At 33.5% G+C, this 18,867-nt stretch overlaps 3 protein-coding genes across 3 annotated transcripts; 2 read left to right on the top strand and 1 right to left on the bottom strand.

The window, feature by feature from the left end:
- Positions 1–232: 232 nt before the first annotated feature.
- On the top strand, positions 233–3,664 carry LOC108772758 (ejaculatory bulb-specific protein 3). Its single transcript, XM_018538371.1, has 3 exons — positions 233–262; positions 1,760–1,948; positions 3,322–3,664. The coding sequence occupies exons 2-3, from the start codon at positions 1,762–1,764 to the stop codon at positions 3,501–3,503; spliced, it is 369 nt and encodes a 122-aa protein (XP_018393873.1). The 5' UTR covers positions 233–262; positions 1,760–1,761; the 3' UTR covers positions 3,504–3,664.
- Positions 3,665–5,237: 1,573 nt separating this feature from the next.
- LOC108772724 (DC-STAMP domain-containing protein 1) lies at positions 5,238–10,816 on the bottom strand. The gene is made up of 8 exons (XM_018538328.1): positions 10,526–10,816; positions 8,891–9,106; positions 8,465–8,766; positions 7,781–7,968; positions 7,513–7,684; positions 6,659–7,013; positions 5,897–6,225; positions 5,238–5,559 (listed from the first exon to the last, which is right to left on the bottom strand). Exons 1-8 carry the CDS (start codon positions 10,814–10,816, stop codon positions 5,238–5,240), a joined length of 2,175 nt encoding a protein of 724 aa, XP_018393830.1.
- A 1,706-nt stretch (positions 10,817–12,522) lies between these two features.
- On the top strand, positions 12,523–14,152 carry CSP4 (chemosensory protein 4). The gene is made up of 2 exons (XM_018538359.1): positions 12,523–12,745; positions 13,686–14,152. The coding sequence occupies exons 1-2, from the start codon at positions 12,550–12,552 to the stop codon at positions 13,886–13,888; spliced, it is 399 nt and encodes a 132-aa protein (XP_018393861.1). The 5' UTR covers positions 12,523–12,549; the 3' UTR covers positions 13,889–14,152.
- The last annotated feature ends 4,715 nt before the right edge of the window (positions 14,153–18,867 follow it).

An 18,867-nucleotide genomic window follows, 5' to 3' on the forward strand; every position in this document is an offset into this window, starting at 1 on the left:
TTGGAATCACCCTTGTGTTTCTAAGTTCTTTGTGAATGAGAAAAGGAAAAAACGATAATGCGTCATGAAAACCGACGATGACGCGTTTTCCACTGGCGGGTGCGAAGGTGAAGGTGCTAGCTAACGATTAAGTGGAATTCGCAGAATAAATCAGTACCATCCCCCACCATGTCGTTCGTCTCTTTGTACGTATATATAATCAAGTTGCACGAATGATATCCGTACATTAATTACGTTTCAGATTGCGAATAACACGTGTTAGGTGAGCATTTATTATATTGTATCTTATGTCAAACGACGCGATTCCTTCGTCGGGACATCGCTTTGTAAAATGAATGTGATTACGCAGTAAATAAACTATCGCGCTTTCGCATCCGAATATGGTTCATCGCCGAATGTGGATCAGTGTGTGTCAATTCAAAAAGAATTGAAAAGAATCTAAAATGCGATAATTGCATTGCGATTATTAATACCGTTATAGTGGAAGTTAATTTTAATTATATTGTGACGTTTTCCTAAGAGACATTTGAAAAGATTATACGTGTCTCTGAGCTTATTCTTTGCTGCATGCCATATGATCATCTCAATATGCAAATGTTTCTGTATTATTTATGATACGCAATGTCATCCGATATTTTCCATCTTTGTTCCTGGTGAAAATTTTTCATGTAACTTGCAAATTTTTGATGTAAATTTCAGAACTTCTCAGAATGTCTTAATAATTTCAAACTAGAATTTTTTTTATTTTTCATACTAATCGAAACACTTTTCAAAAATACCAAAGCAATCGACATTTTTTTTATTCATACATGTGAATTTTAAAATATTAAAAAATTTCTAAGATTTATTATTCCTTAATTTTAGATCAAATCTTACAAAATCTGTAAAAGTTTACAGTATTTTTTCAGAAACTATAGAATAAGAATCTTAGAAAAATTGAAGAATAATCTTTATAGAAATTAGGTATAGAATAGAAAATTTTAGAGTATGTCAGAATTTACATATATGGAAAATCTAAGAAGAGTAATAAACGTTTTTAATATTTTTGAAGTGTCCCAATTTGTATTCAGGTAAAAATTCTGAGAAAAATTTTCATCGGGGATATGACATATGTTTTACGAATCAATATCGCTTTTATATGTATTTGATTTATAAAGATACGTCGAATTGAATTTGTAAATCTCGTCCAGCCAAAAATAATTAGTCGATCGATGTTGAATCAGCATCTAGATCACCTATCACTTTCGGCTGGACGGTGCGTTATTGGGTGATTTTTAGCAACGTATATATATAAAAGTGATACATAAGAAAATAATATACAAAAATCTAAGCAACGTTTTAGCTACAAGTCGATACTATTAGTGTGTCGCATATGTGTATATATGACTGTGTTCCGTTGATAGAAGAGCAATGCATTTAATTAATGATATTCTTCCGAGAAATACGTAGATTTTTATTAATTTTTCGTGGATCATGATATAAAATTCATTAGTGAAGACTACCGTATACATTTGTCGTAACTATAAGAATACCATATATAAGAATTGGTCAATGACAGTTAAAAACTATCAAATGTATTCAGTTCTGTTTGATTAATTCTTATGGTATGTCTCACGATACTGCAGAAAATGTGTAACGGCCCTGATAGATTCGCTTATACTATTATGTATTTTTCAAAATCACTCGCGGTACAATTTGCAGTTTTTCCCGAGCTTGAATTTCCCTTGCTTGCATTTAATTAGATGTATGTATGTTGCAGCCATGAAACTCGCAGTGTTTTGCCTGTTGGCCATTATCTCTATTGTTTACGCGGATCAGTACACTAATAAATTTGACAACATAGATGTAGATCAAATTATTAGCAATGACCGGTTATTAAAACGCTATGTTGATTGCGTGCTGGACAAGCCTAACGTTAGGTGTCCTGCTGAAGCGCAAGAACTGAAAAGTGAGTATTGCGCATAATTTTTCAAGTATTTAATTTTTTGTTAATTTTTAAATGTAGATTCTTTTCATGGAGCTTTTCAAAAAAAGAATTCTTTTTGCATCTAAAAATAAAATACAAAATTGATAACATATAAATGAATTCTTTTTGAATTTTTGTTGAATTCTTTGTTGAACTATCTGGATAATGATACGTAATCTCGATTACTATTTGTTTTTACCAAATAAAAAGTATAAATATATATTGGCAAAAAATCATTCTTAGAAACAGTTTTAAAAATAATATCTCTTAGAGATGAAGACATTCTAGAACTTTGTAACTTCTGATGTAATATATGCAAAGTCGAGTTCTATTTAAGAACTATATGGTTCTTATTAATATAAGTTCTATTTAAGTTCTATTAATATGAGTTCTATAATATAAAATCATGAAATATGTGTCCAAAGGAACAGGCAGTAGAGAGTTAGACGTGGTTCTTAGTACGCAATTAATGATTTATTAAAAAATTAGAAATTATATTTGAGGGGGGGTGACTTGGTTTCAAACATTCAGAGGAGTAAAAAGAATTATTGTTACGCTGAAGATGACTCCAAAGTAGAGTTGAAACGTCCACTATATTTTTTAATTTTTTAATATTTGGATACATATTTCATGGTTTTAAATATCGAGAGTTCGTAAGGAAATTACACTTGGCTTTGTCTATAATATAAGTTCTATTTAAGAAATATGGAAATTTGTTTTTTAAACGAGTTTGAAAAAGTTTTTCTCAGCATGTATTCATCGCTCTTTAAATTATACAACTCCTAGACTAGTAAATATTTAATTTAGTACAAAGTACGCTTCTAATGGTATTATGCTATAAATATCTTTGATGGTTGATAGTGCGCGATAAGCAATTAAAGAACGTGTTATTAAAGATACTTTTTCTTAATGACCTAGTAAAAAAATTCTGATAACGTCTCATATTTTTAAGAATTTACCATATTCTAAATTTATAAAGATTTCTAAGAAAAAATGTCTTAAATGTTTCTAGATTTTATAAATGTTTTCTTCAGAAATTATAGAATATGAAAACTTAGAAATATCTTATGTAAAAAATTTAACATATATGAAGAATTCTAGAAAAGATATACTATAAATTTTCTCAATATTTCTAAAAAGTATTCGTATTTTAAAATCTGAGAACTTTCTAAAAGTCCAGAAATTACAAAATGAAAAAATCTAAAATTTATATTAAAAAATCTGAAAAATTATATGAAAAATTCTAAGAAAAATTTTTACTACTGATGGCAAGATCAATTTTGACGTTAACAAGATAATTATTATCCAATATTGCATTTAACATCATTAAATAAATGATAATCATATGATTGCAGAACACATAAACGAGGCGCTAGAAAATGAATGTGAAAAATGTACGGAACGTCAGAAAGAGATGATAAAGAAGGTAATAAAACATATAGTGAATAATAAGCAAGATATGTGGAACGAATTGAAGGCGAAATTCGATCCGGAAGAGAAATACGCGAAGAAATATGAGGATGAGGCCAAGAACTAAGGTGTTTAGATTTAAGGATAATCGACAAGCAGAGAAATTAATATACGATATCAAATTATTATAAATTATGATGCAGTACTAATTGTCATCTTCCTTCTAGTTAGGACTTGACATAATTAAAATATGTACATATGTATGCAAATAAAACATTGTCCATAATATATATGCGTTATGATTATGTACTCCACGCGTATTTATCTTTATGTTTATCCCCACTATTCGATGATGTATAGAATTAACTGACGTTTTCCTCTCATTTAAATCCTAATCCTGCTTTTTTTACATGGAAAAATTTTCAATGCGATTACAAGATCACCGAGTGGAAGATTTTCGTCTGTAATACAGCAAAAAATGTTTTCCAATTAGGGCTGAGCTTCCTTTCCAAATTGCGCAATTTGGAGGGACTACATATATATTAATAGGACGTTATTTCTTACTTTAGATAAATATTGCGAAGAATATTACTATGTCGACATTGTCGACTCGCCATCAGAGGTTTATCGCAAGTTTTCGTAAGTGCTGAGACACGCGTATACCTTTTTATATAGAATCTCGATTTAATAACTTACCAAGGCGTATAAGGTAGGCTTCTACTACAATGCCTTACTGATGAGTCCAATAGTGGAAGCCGGGACGAAGCGCCAAAATTTTACGTGATATTCTTCGCAATATATTAGAATAAATTATCAGAGAAATTTAGATAGCGTTTTAACATTGAACTTGACTTTCCTTAAACAGACTTGCACGCACAGAAAGGACTTGAGAGCTACTGATCAAAACAGAGAGTGCCCCAATCAGCAGTGCCGCTACTGCCTAATCGTCTTACACAGTGTTACCTCAACTGTGAAAGCGGATTCGTTACGAGCAGCAAAACTTTGAACACAAGATCACTTTGAATTTTTTAGATGATACTTCCTACTTTTCATTACATTTTGTGGACCTATGTGAAATATTGTCATCTACCACGGCGTTTCGTCCCGGCCCCCACTATTGGGCTCGTCAGTAAGGGCATCGTAGTGAGAGCCTGGCAGTCTGCCTCAGACGCCTGTGGGAGTCTTAGATCGGGGTTCTTATATGAAAGAATTTCGCGTGTCTCAAATACATGCGAGAATTGGCGCGAGTCTCTTCCTTGGACCTGGTGGCGGGTTCCCACAACATATTCTCGTAGCTTATCTTGAGAGTTTTTGTAATAAAATATAGAATAATTTATCGATAAAATACTTTAAAAAAATGTGACACTCTTTGTTTGTCATATATTATTATACCTATTAATTATATTGATATTTTTTGTCTGATTTTATTTAATAACTGAAGTATAAATCAGTTGATATAAATACAATGAAGTATAGTACGTGTAATACACTCATGAAGAAATCAAATTTTCAGTACTAACTTTTGATAATTACTATTGTTACATATTATTAAAAGTTTATATCAAATAAATCAGATTTAAATTATATATTTTTACATACATTTTATTAAAAAACATTACCTATACAGAGCATGAAAAATTGAGAACTGGTAAAAATTATATTTCTATATATTTATAAATATATATAGATTTCAATTTTTAAAAATAATAGTAGAATTCTCTAAACTTAAATTAATTAATTCTCTCACGTAATTTCTTTTGTAAATTAAAAAATGCGTTAAATTTGATATACTAAATAATATTGATGGATATATAAACAGGCTGTGTATCGAGCGAAACATTCGCATACACCGGTTCCCCTTCTATTTTATTACAAGAGTGTCAAACTCGTCCGTGTCGTCGTCCGTCTCGCCAATGTCCGCGCAGGCATAGCAAATTCTACCGACATCGTCCCAGCACTCGGGACAATGAACGAAGGGACATCCGGGTGTCGTGCATCTATGGAATTGCGGACCTTTCCTCGGTTCCACTTCGCCGCAGATGAGGCACTTGTGACGTGCCCAGGCGAAGATCATCAACCAACCGCAGAACTTTGGCCAACGCAGCCTTAGGGCGAGCCACGGATCTATGTCGTACTCTAGCCGATGAGTTCTGACTAAAGTCTTGACTCTGGCTCGCATGAACCTTGATATCGAAAATGAGAATAAGATCGACGTGCAAAGATTTGAGCATTTCTTGATTCTAAATTTTGTTTCATCAAATTCATTTGAGTATCATTCGTGAAATATTTGCTATTTTATTCTATAAAAATAAGTAGTCGCGTATGACAATTGCTCGTCATACTTGAATTTCTTACATAATTATTTTGACAGTCCAAAATAAAATTATTTTCAGATCTATATGTGTTTAAATTTTTAGATACTTCAGCAAAATAGTCTTTTCCCGAAACAATAGAAACATAAAGAACTCAAAGCTGATACTGGCAGAATTTAACCATGAGATTAATCCCTTCTCTCTCTACCTAGCGTGACCGAGTCTGCGTCTTAGGCTCTCGTTGTAGAGATATAACACACGTCTCTTCTCACGCTTCCTGTAAAAGAACGAGCAGATCACGCGCCGCAATCGTTGCGTGTAAGCTGCGGTGAACAACAACATCCAAATGGCCAGATAGATAGAATAGATCTTGAGGATCATGTAATTCGGTACTTTACTGGCTTTCGGTAGACACGCGCTATTGGACACCACGGTTTTGACTCGCCTTTTCACGTTGAATCCGCGGATGACGCTACGTATCAGAGAGGCTATCATTCCGATACCGCGAATCTCCAAGGTCAAGTCGTGGTGACCCGTCTAGAAAAAATTCTAGTTGAGTAAAGTTGAAAACAGATCGGAAAGAATAAATTAAAAGACTTAAACAATAATAAGTTACATAACGTTTAGGAAAAAACCGCATTAGATCTAGCGATTTTGCACATGCTAGTTGCTGATTATTATTTCAAGCTTTCCGTCTTGACGATGTTTTCTTAGATTTACTTTTAATAGTGAACAATCATATGGATTTCCCCGTCTGTGTCGTATTAAACATTTAAATAAATGATTCTTTTATAAAGTTAGCTTTTTTAAAATTTGCAAATAAAAGAAAATAAAAGTATAGGTAAATTTGGCACACGCATTTGGAGAAATGTTTCAATAGAATCTTGAAGTTAAATTCAAAATTAAGCTTAAATATAGCTAAACATAAATAACAAGAATTGTTGATTGAATCGCATTCCAAATCCCAAACCTGAGTATATTCCATGTAGGAGTGTCTTCTGATCAAATCGAGTGCTTCAAAGAAGAGTCTGTCCATCAATATAAACGTTGTTATGCTGATCAGTTCGAGAATCAACTTCACCGTTTGGCCTGTCAAATGTACCCGCTCGACTTCGCCTGGCCGCACGCTGTATGGATCCACGAATTTCAATCTCTCGATCTTCTTTAGGGGCAGCAAGGTCAGACTACCGCGAGCCTTCCGTCTTGCATCGATCTTCCGGAAGTACGAAGTAACATATACGTTGTCATGCTCGATGTCGTTCAAGTATTTCTCGTGATACGTTTGAGCATTTAAGATGATTCTCAAGAAAACGAAGGACAGACATCTGGATAATTGTATAAAAAATATTTTGTATGTTTTAATGATGAACTTTAGACCGCTTAAGCAACTTTTTTTTTATATATGGAAAGTTTGCTGAAGTCTTTAAAAATTTAGTTAGATGTCAAAATAATTTTATTGAATCATCAAAATATCGTTACACAGAAAAGCATGAACGCTGCAAAAAGCTTTGACATTTTTACAACTATCTTAAACATTCTACTCTATTTGATAGTCCAACAGAATTATTTTTAATTTATATATCTAACTAAATTAACTTTTTAGATATATTTAACTAAAAATATTCTCTTCGTAGATAAATAAAAAACATTGCCGATAAAAGAAATGTTTAAAAGTATATATTTTAAAGAGTAAACATGTAATTCCATTAAAAGAGGTCAAACTTTGCAAAATTTTCTCTACATACAATAATTTTCTTCTATTTCGACTTTAAGACGAGCGACAATTATCTGAATTCTTCGAATCATCTATATTTCAACTATTACCTTTTAATAATCATCATCACTGACTCAAAGACTTTTCTGCGTGTATTGAATTCGTGCATTACAGCCTGGGCAGCATCTGTTGCGTCGTGAAGGTCGAGAATCACCGGCATCTTCTTTACTTTATACTGTAGTTTCGCGTCCTTGAGGCTTTTGCTGAACGTATCTCTGGCTCCTTCATGAAGAGGAGACAATATCTCGCGAAAACGTCGCGGAGGAATTCAATGTGTTCATTCCTAAATTTTTATCGACTGATGCGAATGATATTCACTTTTTAAAGCAACGTAGCCTTCGCCTATACCGGGGTCTACTTTTCCTTCGGGATCGCAGATATTGGAACCACCGAGGGCCTGCACCAGGTTGCATACGAAGTTGAGTTTCATCGGCCAACACAACAGCCAAGCCGCAAAGACCGTCACTGTATCGTAACACTTGTCATAAGCGTCAGCAAACATATCTCTGAAAATCCGCAATATGTTAAATTCCATTAAATTAATATTAAGACAAATTAAGAACGTAAAATTAAAAGAAAGAAAATATTCAGAAAATTAACAAATATCGTAAAGCTTAAAGCAGTGATATTTTTGTCGAATTATTACAAAGAATTGTATAGTTATAACTCTACAATAAAATTAATAGTTGTTACATATAGTTATTAGTTTTATTTATGAATAGACTTAATTTTTAGATTCAAGATTATTTTTCTCGGAAATATTGATGAAAAAAATCTTTTCTGTATTTTTGGTTTATCTTCTTACAAAGAATCTCGGCAATCGTATCTCATTGCATTGGTACTATTATTATACCATTCGCCGGATTTGCATGAGAACGAATTCCTAGAAATTTCTATTTACGAGAAATATATCTAAAAATTATTTGCTGACTATATACGAAGTTCGTATATAGACGAAGTTCGTCGATGTTATTTAAATGAAGTCCGTGTTAAATATCTTACCTGCATCGTTCAGCACCATGGCTAAGCTGCTCTTCGCAACGCGCTTCAATCTTCCTCTTGTACTTCGCCTCGTAAACATCCGCTTCGGACTTCGCGTTCGCGACCTCTTTCTCATGTTTCTCCTCGATCTCGTCGCTTCTTCTCGTATCGTCCTGGAGCTCATCCAAATAGTCGTTCTCCTCTTTCAGTCTCCTCATCTCCTCTTCGCCCTCGATTTCCTCGACTATCGGGCTCATCAAATCTCTCACCGAGGATAAAGTATCCTTTAGCTCGTCCGCATCCGTTTTCATGGCGAGCACTGCCTACGTATTATTATAGATACTTCGGTTATATCGGTTGACTTTTTCGCGCGAAGTTTTATCGCACAAATAAGTAACCTTTTTTAAAATTTGCTTATTGCATTATAGTTTCAATTAGCAGATACACCTGCTGAAATGGCTTGAACATAAGATCGAAGCGCGTCTCGGTGAGATTGTACGTCAACTGCGTCGTGCAAGCGAAAGTTCTCACCACCTCTTTACAGTTGTACGTTAAATTGAATATAGGTCCCGCTATTATATATCCTAGAACAAGAGCCCTCAAAACATTGCGTCCAGATCGGCCAAGAAAGGTCGGTATTGTCAAAAGACAGATGCATCTCACCTATTTAGAATGACAAAACCAAGATTTCGCAATGCCAAATATTCTTCAGCTAGTGATACAATTTTGCTGAAGTATCTAAAAATTTAGGTATTAATCTAAAAATAATCTGGTTGGATCATCAAAATAATGTAGGAAATTTCATGAAAAATTTAAACATAATGAGCAATGCTACAAAAAGTTTGGACATTATAGCAATCAATTAGAGCGTCTCATATAATTATTTTAATAGATATTTTGATGATTCAATAAAATTATTTACAGATATCTAAATTTTTAGTTAATTCAACAAAATCGTTCTCTCCATATAAAAACAACTTATATTTATTAAATATTCTATATATTTCTCTCTAATGTCATGATGATAAAAATACATTAAAAAAAATATATTTTCTTACATATATGTCTAATACAGCTAATTGAATAAGTATGTCCCCATTTTAAAGTTCGTATATAAATAGCATACACAATTATCATAACTACATTTTCTTATTATCATTGGAAATTGCGTTGAATTGTACATTTACTGCACAAATATTTGTAATCCGATATAAGAATCGGATTGTGCGGACAAGGTAACATGCGTGACGCGACTACACATTAAGCACATTACGACGCAGTAGAATTCACAGAAATATGGCAAGTTTCAATTTGTGAAATATTTAACAAGGCAAACGCGTTTCGATCCGGTTTTATCAAGAATAGTAATTGGGTCGACATAGTAACATAATTGTACGAACTCCTGGAGAAACGAGTGGGTTGCCTTCCAGTAATGGAAAACATTGTCATACATTGCGTGACATAGTAATGCACAGTGTTGACTAGTAGCTGAAACTTTTGCTTAACTTTTTTTATTTCACCGCCAGAATGAAATAAAGAGAAAAAAGGTCTCATATCTCATCTACATCTCTTCAACCTTAAAACTTCTTATTAGAGTATCACTTCTAAAAAAAATAAATAAGGAAATGTAAAAATGTAATGTTCGTGAATTGATATAAAATGACAACATAGTCAAGTACAAAATTTTATATTTATACGATTTTGCTGACTTGTGTCACGGTTGGAAAGCACGGAATCGTACACTGTGTTATACAGTGTTGTTTGTGTATGTTGCTGGAAAGGACTACCTAGTAGCTAACACACCGCAAGTTGAGAGAAAGTTAAAATGACTTTATTCTTACGTTATGAATGTCAAAATAGTTTTTTATTATAAAAATTGACATTTTATTGACGTTAAGAATCAAAATAAATTCATTTTAATTTTGTTTTGACTTTTGTGTGTTCCTTGAGTTATCTTCCACAGAGAGATATCAATGTTAATACAAATCAAGTACGTTAATAAAATAATTATACAAGAAATATAAAAGTAAGATAATATAAAAGGTAATAAGTTAAATTGAGTGAAGTAAGAGAAAAGATTACCTGTATCGATGAAGCGCATCCTATCGATAGCATCACGACAAGGATGGCTCCTAGAAAGATACTGGTATATGTGTCAAATTGTAGATCGACGATTATGCCCTCGTACAACACGACAGCTGCGACAAATCCGAAGAGAAATCCGATAAAGGCCCTCACTTTCCGATGGGTACCGATCGGATCGTAGCAGATGTGAAACAGGGTTGGACATTTTTTCAGATAATATTTCAGGAAATCCCTCCGCGCTCCTTCGATCAGACGACCGCAGAGATTAATCCGCTCCAAGCTGGGCATCGTTTCCTTCTTTTGCGAAATATTAAAAATCCACACTAATAAGCCACTTTGTTGCGGATTATGAAACGCGAAACTTTTGAGTTGATCTCTGAAATCAGACGAATGTGCATTGATCGAATGGAATCGATTTTTTCTTAGGTGCGAGTTTTCTAAGAAGGTTTATAGTTGGGACAAAAAGCATTTAGAATTTAATGCTTTTTTGTTAGCAACTATATAACTAGTCTTTTAACATCTCAGTACTAGAAATCTAGCAACTAAAAAAATGTTATAAATTATTATCTTTTTTAGAAAATTAATATCAAAACAAGTATAATTCACCAAATTAAATTTTTTGTTAATTCAAAGTAACATACGAAAGTAAAAATAAAAACTAAAAAAAGCTTTATTTTGATTCTTAACTTCTTCTAGTTAGTAAATAATCAAATTTTATAATTAAAAAATCATTATTTTGATTTTCATTACTAAATAAATTAAGTCATTTTGATTTTTTCGTGATTTAATGTATGCTTTGTAAAGTAATTTTCTAACGCGCTAGAAGACAGTAAGAAAGCATATATTGTATAATTATTATAATTATATACTACCTATAAGATCCATAGACAATTAAAGACACAAATATTGAATCTATTTAAAACTTTCACTAAAAATACAATATTTATATTATTAAAATATTTGAAACAAAATTGAGATAAGATAAATTGCTGCTTAAAAATAAAGTTGCTCAACAACAAAATCTTAAAAACATAAAGTAATGTCATAAGTTTGCTAAATTAATTGTAAAGTGTTTTATTCATGTGACACCGTGATTATTATATATGCTTTTCAAAAGTGTACTACCAAGATGACAGTAGCAATTACACGAGAAGACTTCCAAGAATCAATTTTCTCCGCGACAGAGGACGATATTGCATTACAATTACTAACAAGTTATGCAAGGCCGAAATGCCTCAAGCGAAGAATTTAAATTTACGAATTAAAGAAATTTTGCAGAGAACGGATAACGAGAGTCGATGATACAATCGTCCCTTATGCGAGTCTAAAAATCGAGGTTATGCACACGTAATACATCATTTATACCGTCTATCTATGGAATACGAAAAAAGAATTGGAACACGAGAATTTTTTTCACATAAATTTATTGCTATGCGTTTTATCCATTTTTACGTTTTTGTATCGGATAAAATTATAATAATTGCAATATCACATGGAATTAATCTTTCTCTCTTTTACATTATTTATACATTTTATCAAATATACAAAAAAGTATATATATAATGAAATTATTATGTCGTGTTGTCTCTTTCTATCACTCCTTTTCTAACGAAAAAATGTTTTAATATCTTTTAAACCGCATTTATTTGGGTATAAAAGAGATATTTCTTAAGATTAAATTTCTATTTTACAGCGATTTTTATGACAAAGCTATGATATAAAAATGAAGTTCTTAATAATCTAAAAAATATAATATTAAAAGAATTTAAGTGATATTTAATAATTGAATAATGAAATATTGATGAATTTAGGAAGAGCTAAATTTAAAGAGAAATATCTGTTGCATCGACACAGGAAGTGGCTTCATTGCGCACATTTTTCTCGATAAATTATGGCGAGGACACATGAGGACGATTTTGTGCGACTAACGAACCGTGTCCAAGCCCCTTATAAGACATACGAAGTAATGAGCTTCATGAGCAGTGAATCAGGAGCAACGCATCGATCTTATCGCAGGTACAATGAAATACCTAGTCGTCGTCTTTATCACCGTGTGTGTCCTCTCGTCTTCTTCCGTTCTCGCCGAAGAGATGTACACCACAAAATTCGACAATGTAGACGTGGACGCGATATTAAGCAACGACAGGCTGTTAAATGGATACGTGGGTTGCCTGCTTGATAAGAATCCTTGCACCCCAGACGCAGCGGAACTCAAAAGTAAGTATGCGTAGGACGGCGAAGCGTCCGTTCTCCATGTTCCTTTAATCCTTTAACCAAGAGGGACTCAAGTATATTCCGAGACTTGGAATATTCTCAGTAGAAATAAAAAAATTTCTTTAATTTTACATAAATATTTTTTTCTAATAAACTTAATTTTTTTTAATTAGAATTTTTGAAAATTTTGTATTTGAAGGAATTCATATTTATGAGAGAATGCATAAAAATTAAAAAAGATATTTTTTTAATTTTATAGGTAAGTACGCCTTGATATTTGAAAATTGATTTTTCTCAAAGCTCATCTGTATGCATTCTAACACACTTTGTTATAACATTCTTGCTAATGAATGTAAACGAAGATAAAGAATCAATGTAATCCACTTAATGCTATTGTACTTCAAAGCATTTGATTGACTAATCAAAAAAGAATTTTATTAACAGAATGAAAGAATGCTTCAAAGCATTTATATACCACCAGGTGAACCATATATGCTGTGAGGCGGTTTTCCTAGTTTTTTTAATTTGCAACATATTAAATAATAATCCAAATTTGTAAAAGTACCTTATTAAATGTATATACTTCAAACATGGGTCTCTTATTAGATACCGCTAATACGACATTCAGAAATAAACAATAAAAGCTTTAGTTCCCATTTTATTATATTAAAAGTTAATTTTTTATTGCAATGACAAAATAGTTTGATTAAAACGAGAGCAAATAAAAAGTAATTTTCACAATTTTAAAAATATTTTTTACTTCGCTTCTTACTCGTTTATTTATTTGTAAAGTTCTTCTCTTTTTTTAAATTCTTTTTTTATCTTTTGCAGCGCACTTCTAGTAAGAGATTCTTCGCGATATATCAGTGTTTCGCGGCAACTGACTGAAAAATCTTGTTCTAAGATCATAATAATTATCACAATCTCAATATAATCCTTTTAGAGAATCTGCCGGATGCGTTGGAGCACGATTGCGCCGGTTGTAGTGAGGCGCAAAAAAACATGGCCGACAAGATCTCTCATCATCTAATCGACAATAAACCGGAAGATTGGAAATTATTGGAGGACAAATATGATCCTACCGGAGCATACCGACGGCGTTACCTGGAGAACAAATCCGGGGACGGCGGCGGCAGACTCGATTAAGACGTTCTCCACGACGCGTCGTAAGGATCATAAATGACCAACTCTAATCGACCTTGGCTCTATCCTTCGGACTTGATTGCTCACCTTGTAATCCTTGTCACATGCGCTGGTTTTACTTTACGTAACGATTGCGTAACGGAAAACCCTGTTGCGTTCTATCATCTTTCGGAGCATGGAAGTTTCCGTGTATATATTAAGACAGGATATTAAAAAAAAAAAAACAACAAAATAAACGCTTGAGCTTTACGTTGCATTTTCGCACTGATGCGCAATTGATCTTTTGGCTATAAATTTGATTTAATCTTCTGAATCTTAAAAGAATACGTGTTTGTAATCAAATATTTATAAACGTACACTTATTTCACTTGATTTACTAACGTATTGACTTTTAAAGATAAATATTTCATTTAACATAATGGGTTATTATTCTTGAATTAGCCATGAATGGTTTTACGAGTCTTTTTGCTCGCATTATAAATTGATAAATAATATGTATAATAAGAATTGCTTGATCAGTATTTACGTATAAAAATATTTATCAGAATGTATTTTTATTTCGGTATTGAAATAAGGGCAAGGATTTATTTCAATTAATCATGAAAATGATTTAATTAAAAGTATCGTGGTATTAGAATACTGCAATTAGAATTTTGCAACTAGAATATTGAAATAATTTGCACAGGGAAAGAGGGAAAGAGAGAGGAAGAGAGAAAAAAAGAGAAATATTAAATAATTTGCCGCAAACAATCGTACATAATTCTGCACGTAAAAATAGTAAAGTAATTTGGATACAATTATCTTTGCATTAAAAAAGAAGTAATACATCTAACTCTACACAAATATCTACAGAAATAAGTTGAAAATGAAAGAGAAGAGAAAAAACATTATAAACTACTATTTTTGCAACACACACACAACTTGATCGACCATTTTAGTTTACTCCGTTTTATTTTTTTTGAAAAATTTTCTTTAAAATGTATATATTTTTTGGTTACACAATTTATACTAATTAATTATGCTCATTGTTAAATAAAAAAAATATATATTATTTATAGAAGTAAATGAATTTTATTATTTTAATAACACTGTTTCTTTCTTCTATCATCCGTTTATAAACTTCACTCAAAAAATCATTCTGTAACATACTATAATATCGAAATAAATGTATTATTTGTATCCAATACTAATGTTAATATTTTTTTTATGATATTTGAAATATAAAATGCATATATGTATGTATAATCAATCTTGAAGATGTTTTGTTTGAGGACTTCTCTTCTTTATCGATAGTAATATCTTACAGTAACATTGAAATAAACACAGTTGTATTTGATATTAAATATATTTACATTTTTTTTAAATTACGAGCGTAAATATTTAAAAACAATTAATCTCGAGATTTGTTTTTAACAGCTTCTCTTCTTTATCGATCATAGTTGTACAATGAGTACTCGTATCAGTCGGTAGATTTCGCTTTGTGATTGTATTTCAGTCGAGAAAATACTTTATCCTAAAGTTAAGTAATTTTCTTTTCTAATGAATAAAAATTATTTATTTTTTTTATTTTAATTATTTTTCTCATATATATTTTTTCTTTATGTTTAAATTTGTTAATCAGTCACACATAATAATGACCTCAAGATTGTGGTATAAGTATTGCACTATTAACTTCATTTTAATAATTTTTCTTAAAATTGATGACTATGGAGGGGGGGGGGGGGGCTAATTTCAAATTAACTTAATGATTAACTCAACTGGTAGAATCATTTATAGTTTAAAACAAAATTTTGAATATATTTGTTCGTTGTTCTTAATGTTTTTTTAATACTTTAAATATAATTCTATTAATTAATTCATTAGTTCTATTCATATTACGTAATTAATAATAGTGTTAATTAAATTAATCACGGTTCGGTCGAAGTCACCCTATACTTGTATCGTTGTAATTATGTGTAGGAAAAGTAAGAACAGTGAGTGTCGAGTATGAAGTAGAACGACGATGCTAACCATACAGTAATGCTTAATCGTTCGGAAAGACTTCCTCGTGCTACTAACAGAAACGCGACGAAGGGCGACCGAAAAATCTCCAGGGTGATCTTTTTTGTAAGTTTCGGATTACCAAAAATATATCTCACAGCTCGGCACTTAACGCGGGTGGCCATCACGCTAGAACAGCCCTTCGCGTGGTTCTCGGAAACTTAGAGTCTATAATAAAAAGAAAAACAAAAAAATAAAAGAAAAAGAAAGGGGAAAAAAAAGGGGAAGGGAGTGATCTCGTAATAAACTATGAGGAAAAAGGAAAATATCGAAGTTACGAGCAGCCGTGTAAAGTAATGGAAACGAACAGAGGAGATAGAGCGATGATCACTCTCGATTCCAAGTCGTGAGTCGTCGATGGAAAAAAGATCGACGTGTGATTATAAGAGAGATCTTCAGGATTCGAGAGAGGCGAGACGGACAATCGCCGCGCAATTTATCAAGCTTTCCTGAACGACGTACCAAACGACGTCTTCAAGGGGGATCGGATCGATCGGGGAGCGAGCGACTCGACAATTACCGGAAATTACACACCGATCCCCCTGTCCGGTCGAGCGACGTCATCCTACGAAAGCTCGAAAACGATTTGGATCGAGAGAGGCGAGCGAGAGAGCCACTCTTGCGATTTGATCCACTATACGCGTGTACGTACACAGGAGAGAAAGGGTGGGAGGGAGGGAGGGAGGGAGGGAGAGAGAAGGGTGGGGGGAGGAGAGCGCCTGCACACCTTCCCGCACGGTAACAGGCAGGCTATCGTGGTTATTAAGGAAACAGACGAAGGAACGAAACGAAGGAACAAGCGCGTTGGGTGGTCTCGCCCCGCTGTTTATGGGGCACTGCATCTGCTGGCCCCGTATAACCCTCCGCGAGCGAGTAAGCGAGCGAGCGAGCGAGCGCGACCTGTGTGGTCCCACCTTACGTCCGACTTTGCATTCGATTCACTACTTGCTAATGGTAGCCGCATTAGCATTAGGTTGCCCCGGCCCTGTCTCTCTTATATGATATGCTGCGACGAACGAAACCTGCTGTTGTGCAATTTTTCGTCGCCGGCGACGAGTATACCGAGGAGGCCCGGGAGGGCCGGCCACGGCCGTCGCCCGCGCGATATCTCGGGGATCGAAATCGAGATCGGGATCGAGGTCGGATGGCGCGGTAGTCCTCGTGTTCGGGCGTGCCGCGTTCGCGCTTCCCACGTGCCGTCGCGCGTTGCGCGCTCGGTACAAATTTCGGGGCGGACGAGCACGCGCGCGTTACGGTTAAGATTCGAACGACATTACGTCATTACGCGATCTCGAGCTGACTGTTTTTAAATCGATGTAATATTATCAGTATTTGCGCCACTCAAAGAGAAGTTATGCGATTTATCATTTAATAAAAAGCGTCAAATGTCTAATAGTATCGTTAACAATTATATTATTGTACGAGTCATTCACGGCCTCTTCCATTTATTTGGAAGTGAACCTAATTGTGTATATACGAGATAAATAATTTTATTTCTCTCTTTCTGATTGGGTAGCGAAAATCTTATATATAGGTATATCCTTCTTCCTCTAAATTCTTTTAAAATAATTTTTTACATTTTTCACTTTATTGTTATTGTAATTTCATCATTATTTATTTATTTTCCATTTTATTTTACTCTGCGACCTTACTTTTTTTTTTTGTATTCTTTTTCTTTTTTTCTCTGTGTCCATTTTCTTTGTATTATTCAACTTTTGTTTTATTTTTCTTTATACTATTATTTTTCTGTTTATTCTTATCGCATTTCTTGCTCGTACATTCTGACAGGGTTTGTCTTAGAATATTAACAAACACTGTACCTCTCTATCTCTCTCTCTCTCTCTTTCTCCCAATATCTTCATTCATTCGGAGAATGCAAACGAGCGTTTTAAGCGGGGTTTCGCGTCGCGTGTGTATAGGTACGTCGTTTGAAGCCGTGTTGGTGGATGCGTGCGGTGCAGCAGCGGTGTGGTGAACGAGGGCCGATATGACCGTGTTAGCGATTGGTCACGGGTGTGGGTGCGCCATATGTGCGACCGTTTCAAGCAGGCTACCTGTCTTTAGGGTCGTAACGCCGGATCGGCTTTTGACGAGCGATAATGATTTCGAGAATCGAGCACCCTCGTTATGCGAACAGAGGCGCGTCGGGATTCATAACGCACGCACGCAGACGAATACGTGTCCGAAGCAGACGAAGTGTACAAATGTTGGCATATTTCTCTCACTCCCTATTTATCAATATAAATATTTTCTTCAAATGCTCCACGAATGGTCCAAATATATCGTAGATGTTCTTATCATACAGGGCAAATGGATAATAATTTATTTATTTATACTTACTGCAAACGAAATTTGGTCACAGAATTCTGGGCAATCTATAGTTGATTCAACCAAAAGATGTCTCTATTGGAAAATAAACAAATTAAAATTCTTCCAAAATTTTTCAAATAGATATACGTGATTAGTTCTTTTCTATTAAATACCAAATTTTTTTAAATAATAATACTAAAATATTTATACGCATATATTTAGTTAGATCAGAATAATTTGTTAGTGGAAAAAACGTTCTAGTGAATATATGTAAAACTGAAAAAGTTGTGTCGATCGATCCGATCAGAAATACTAAAAGACCAAACTTAAAATTAAACATACTAACTGTAAGAACATCAGCCCACTAAATTCTCTTTGGTCTTATATTATATATCAAAATGCATTTACCCGTATACTGATATAATTAATATCAATAATTGCTCGATCGCCAAATGCTGGTTGGATACAACATGACCAGATGATCGAGGAAGCTCATTCTCGATCGAAAAACCGCTGATAATTCAGAAGGTCGAATCTATCGTTAAATCCGGGCCGTTCGGCCAGTCGCCGCCGCCGCCACCACCGCCTGCGGGGTGAAAAATACTTGCGCGGCCAAGCATGCCGCGATACTT

Source organism: Cyphomyrmex costatus, unplaced genomic scaffold, assembly GCF_001594065.2.
Source record: "Cyphomyrmex costatus isolate MS0001 unplaced genomic scaffold, Ccosl1.0 scaffold101, whole genome shotgun sequence".
NCBI classification, from domain to species: Eukaryota; Metazoa; Arthropoda; class Insecta; order Hymenoptera; family Formicidae; genus Cyphomyrmex; species Cyphomyrmex costatus.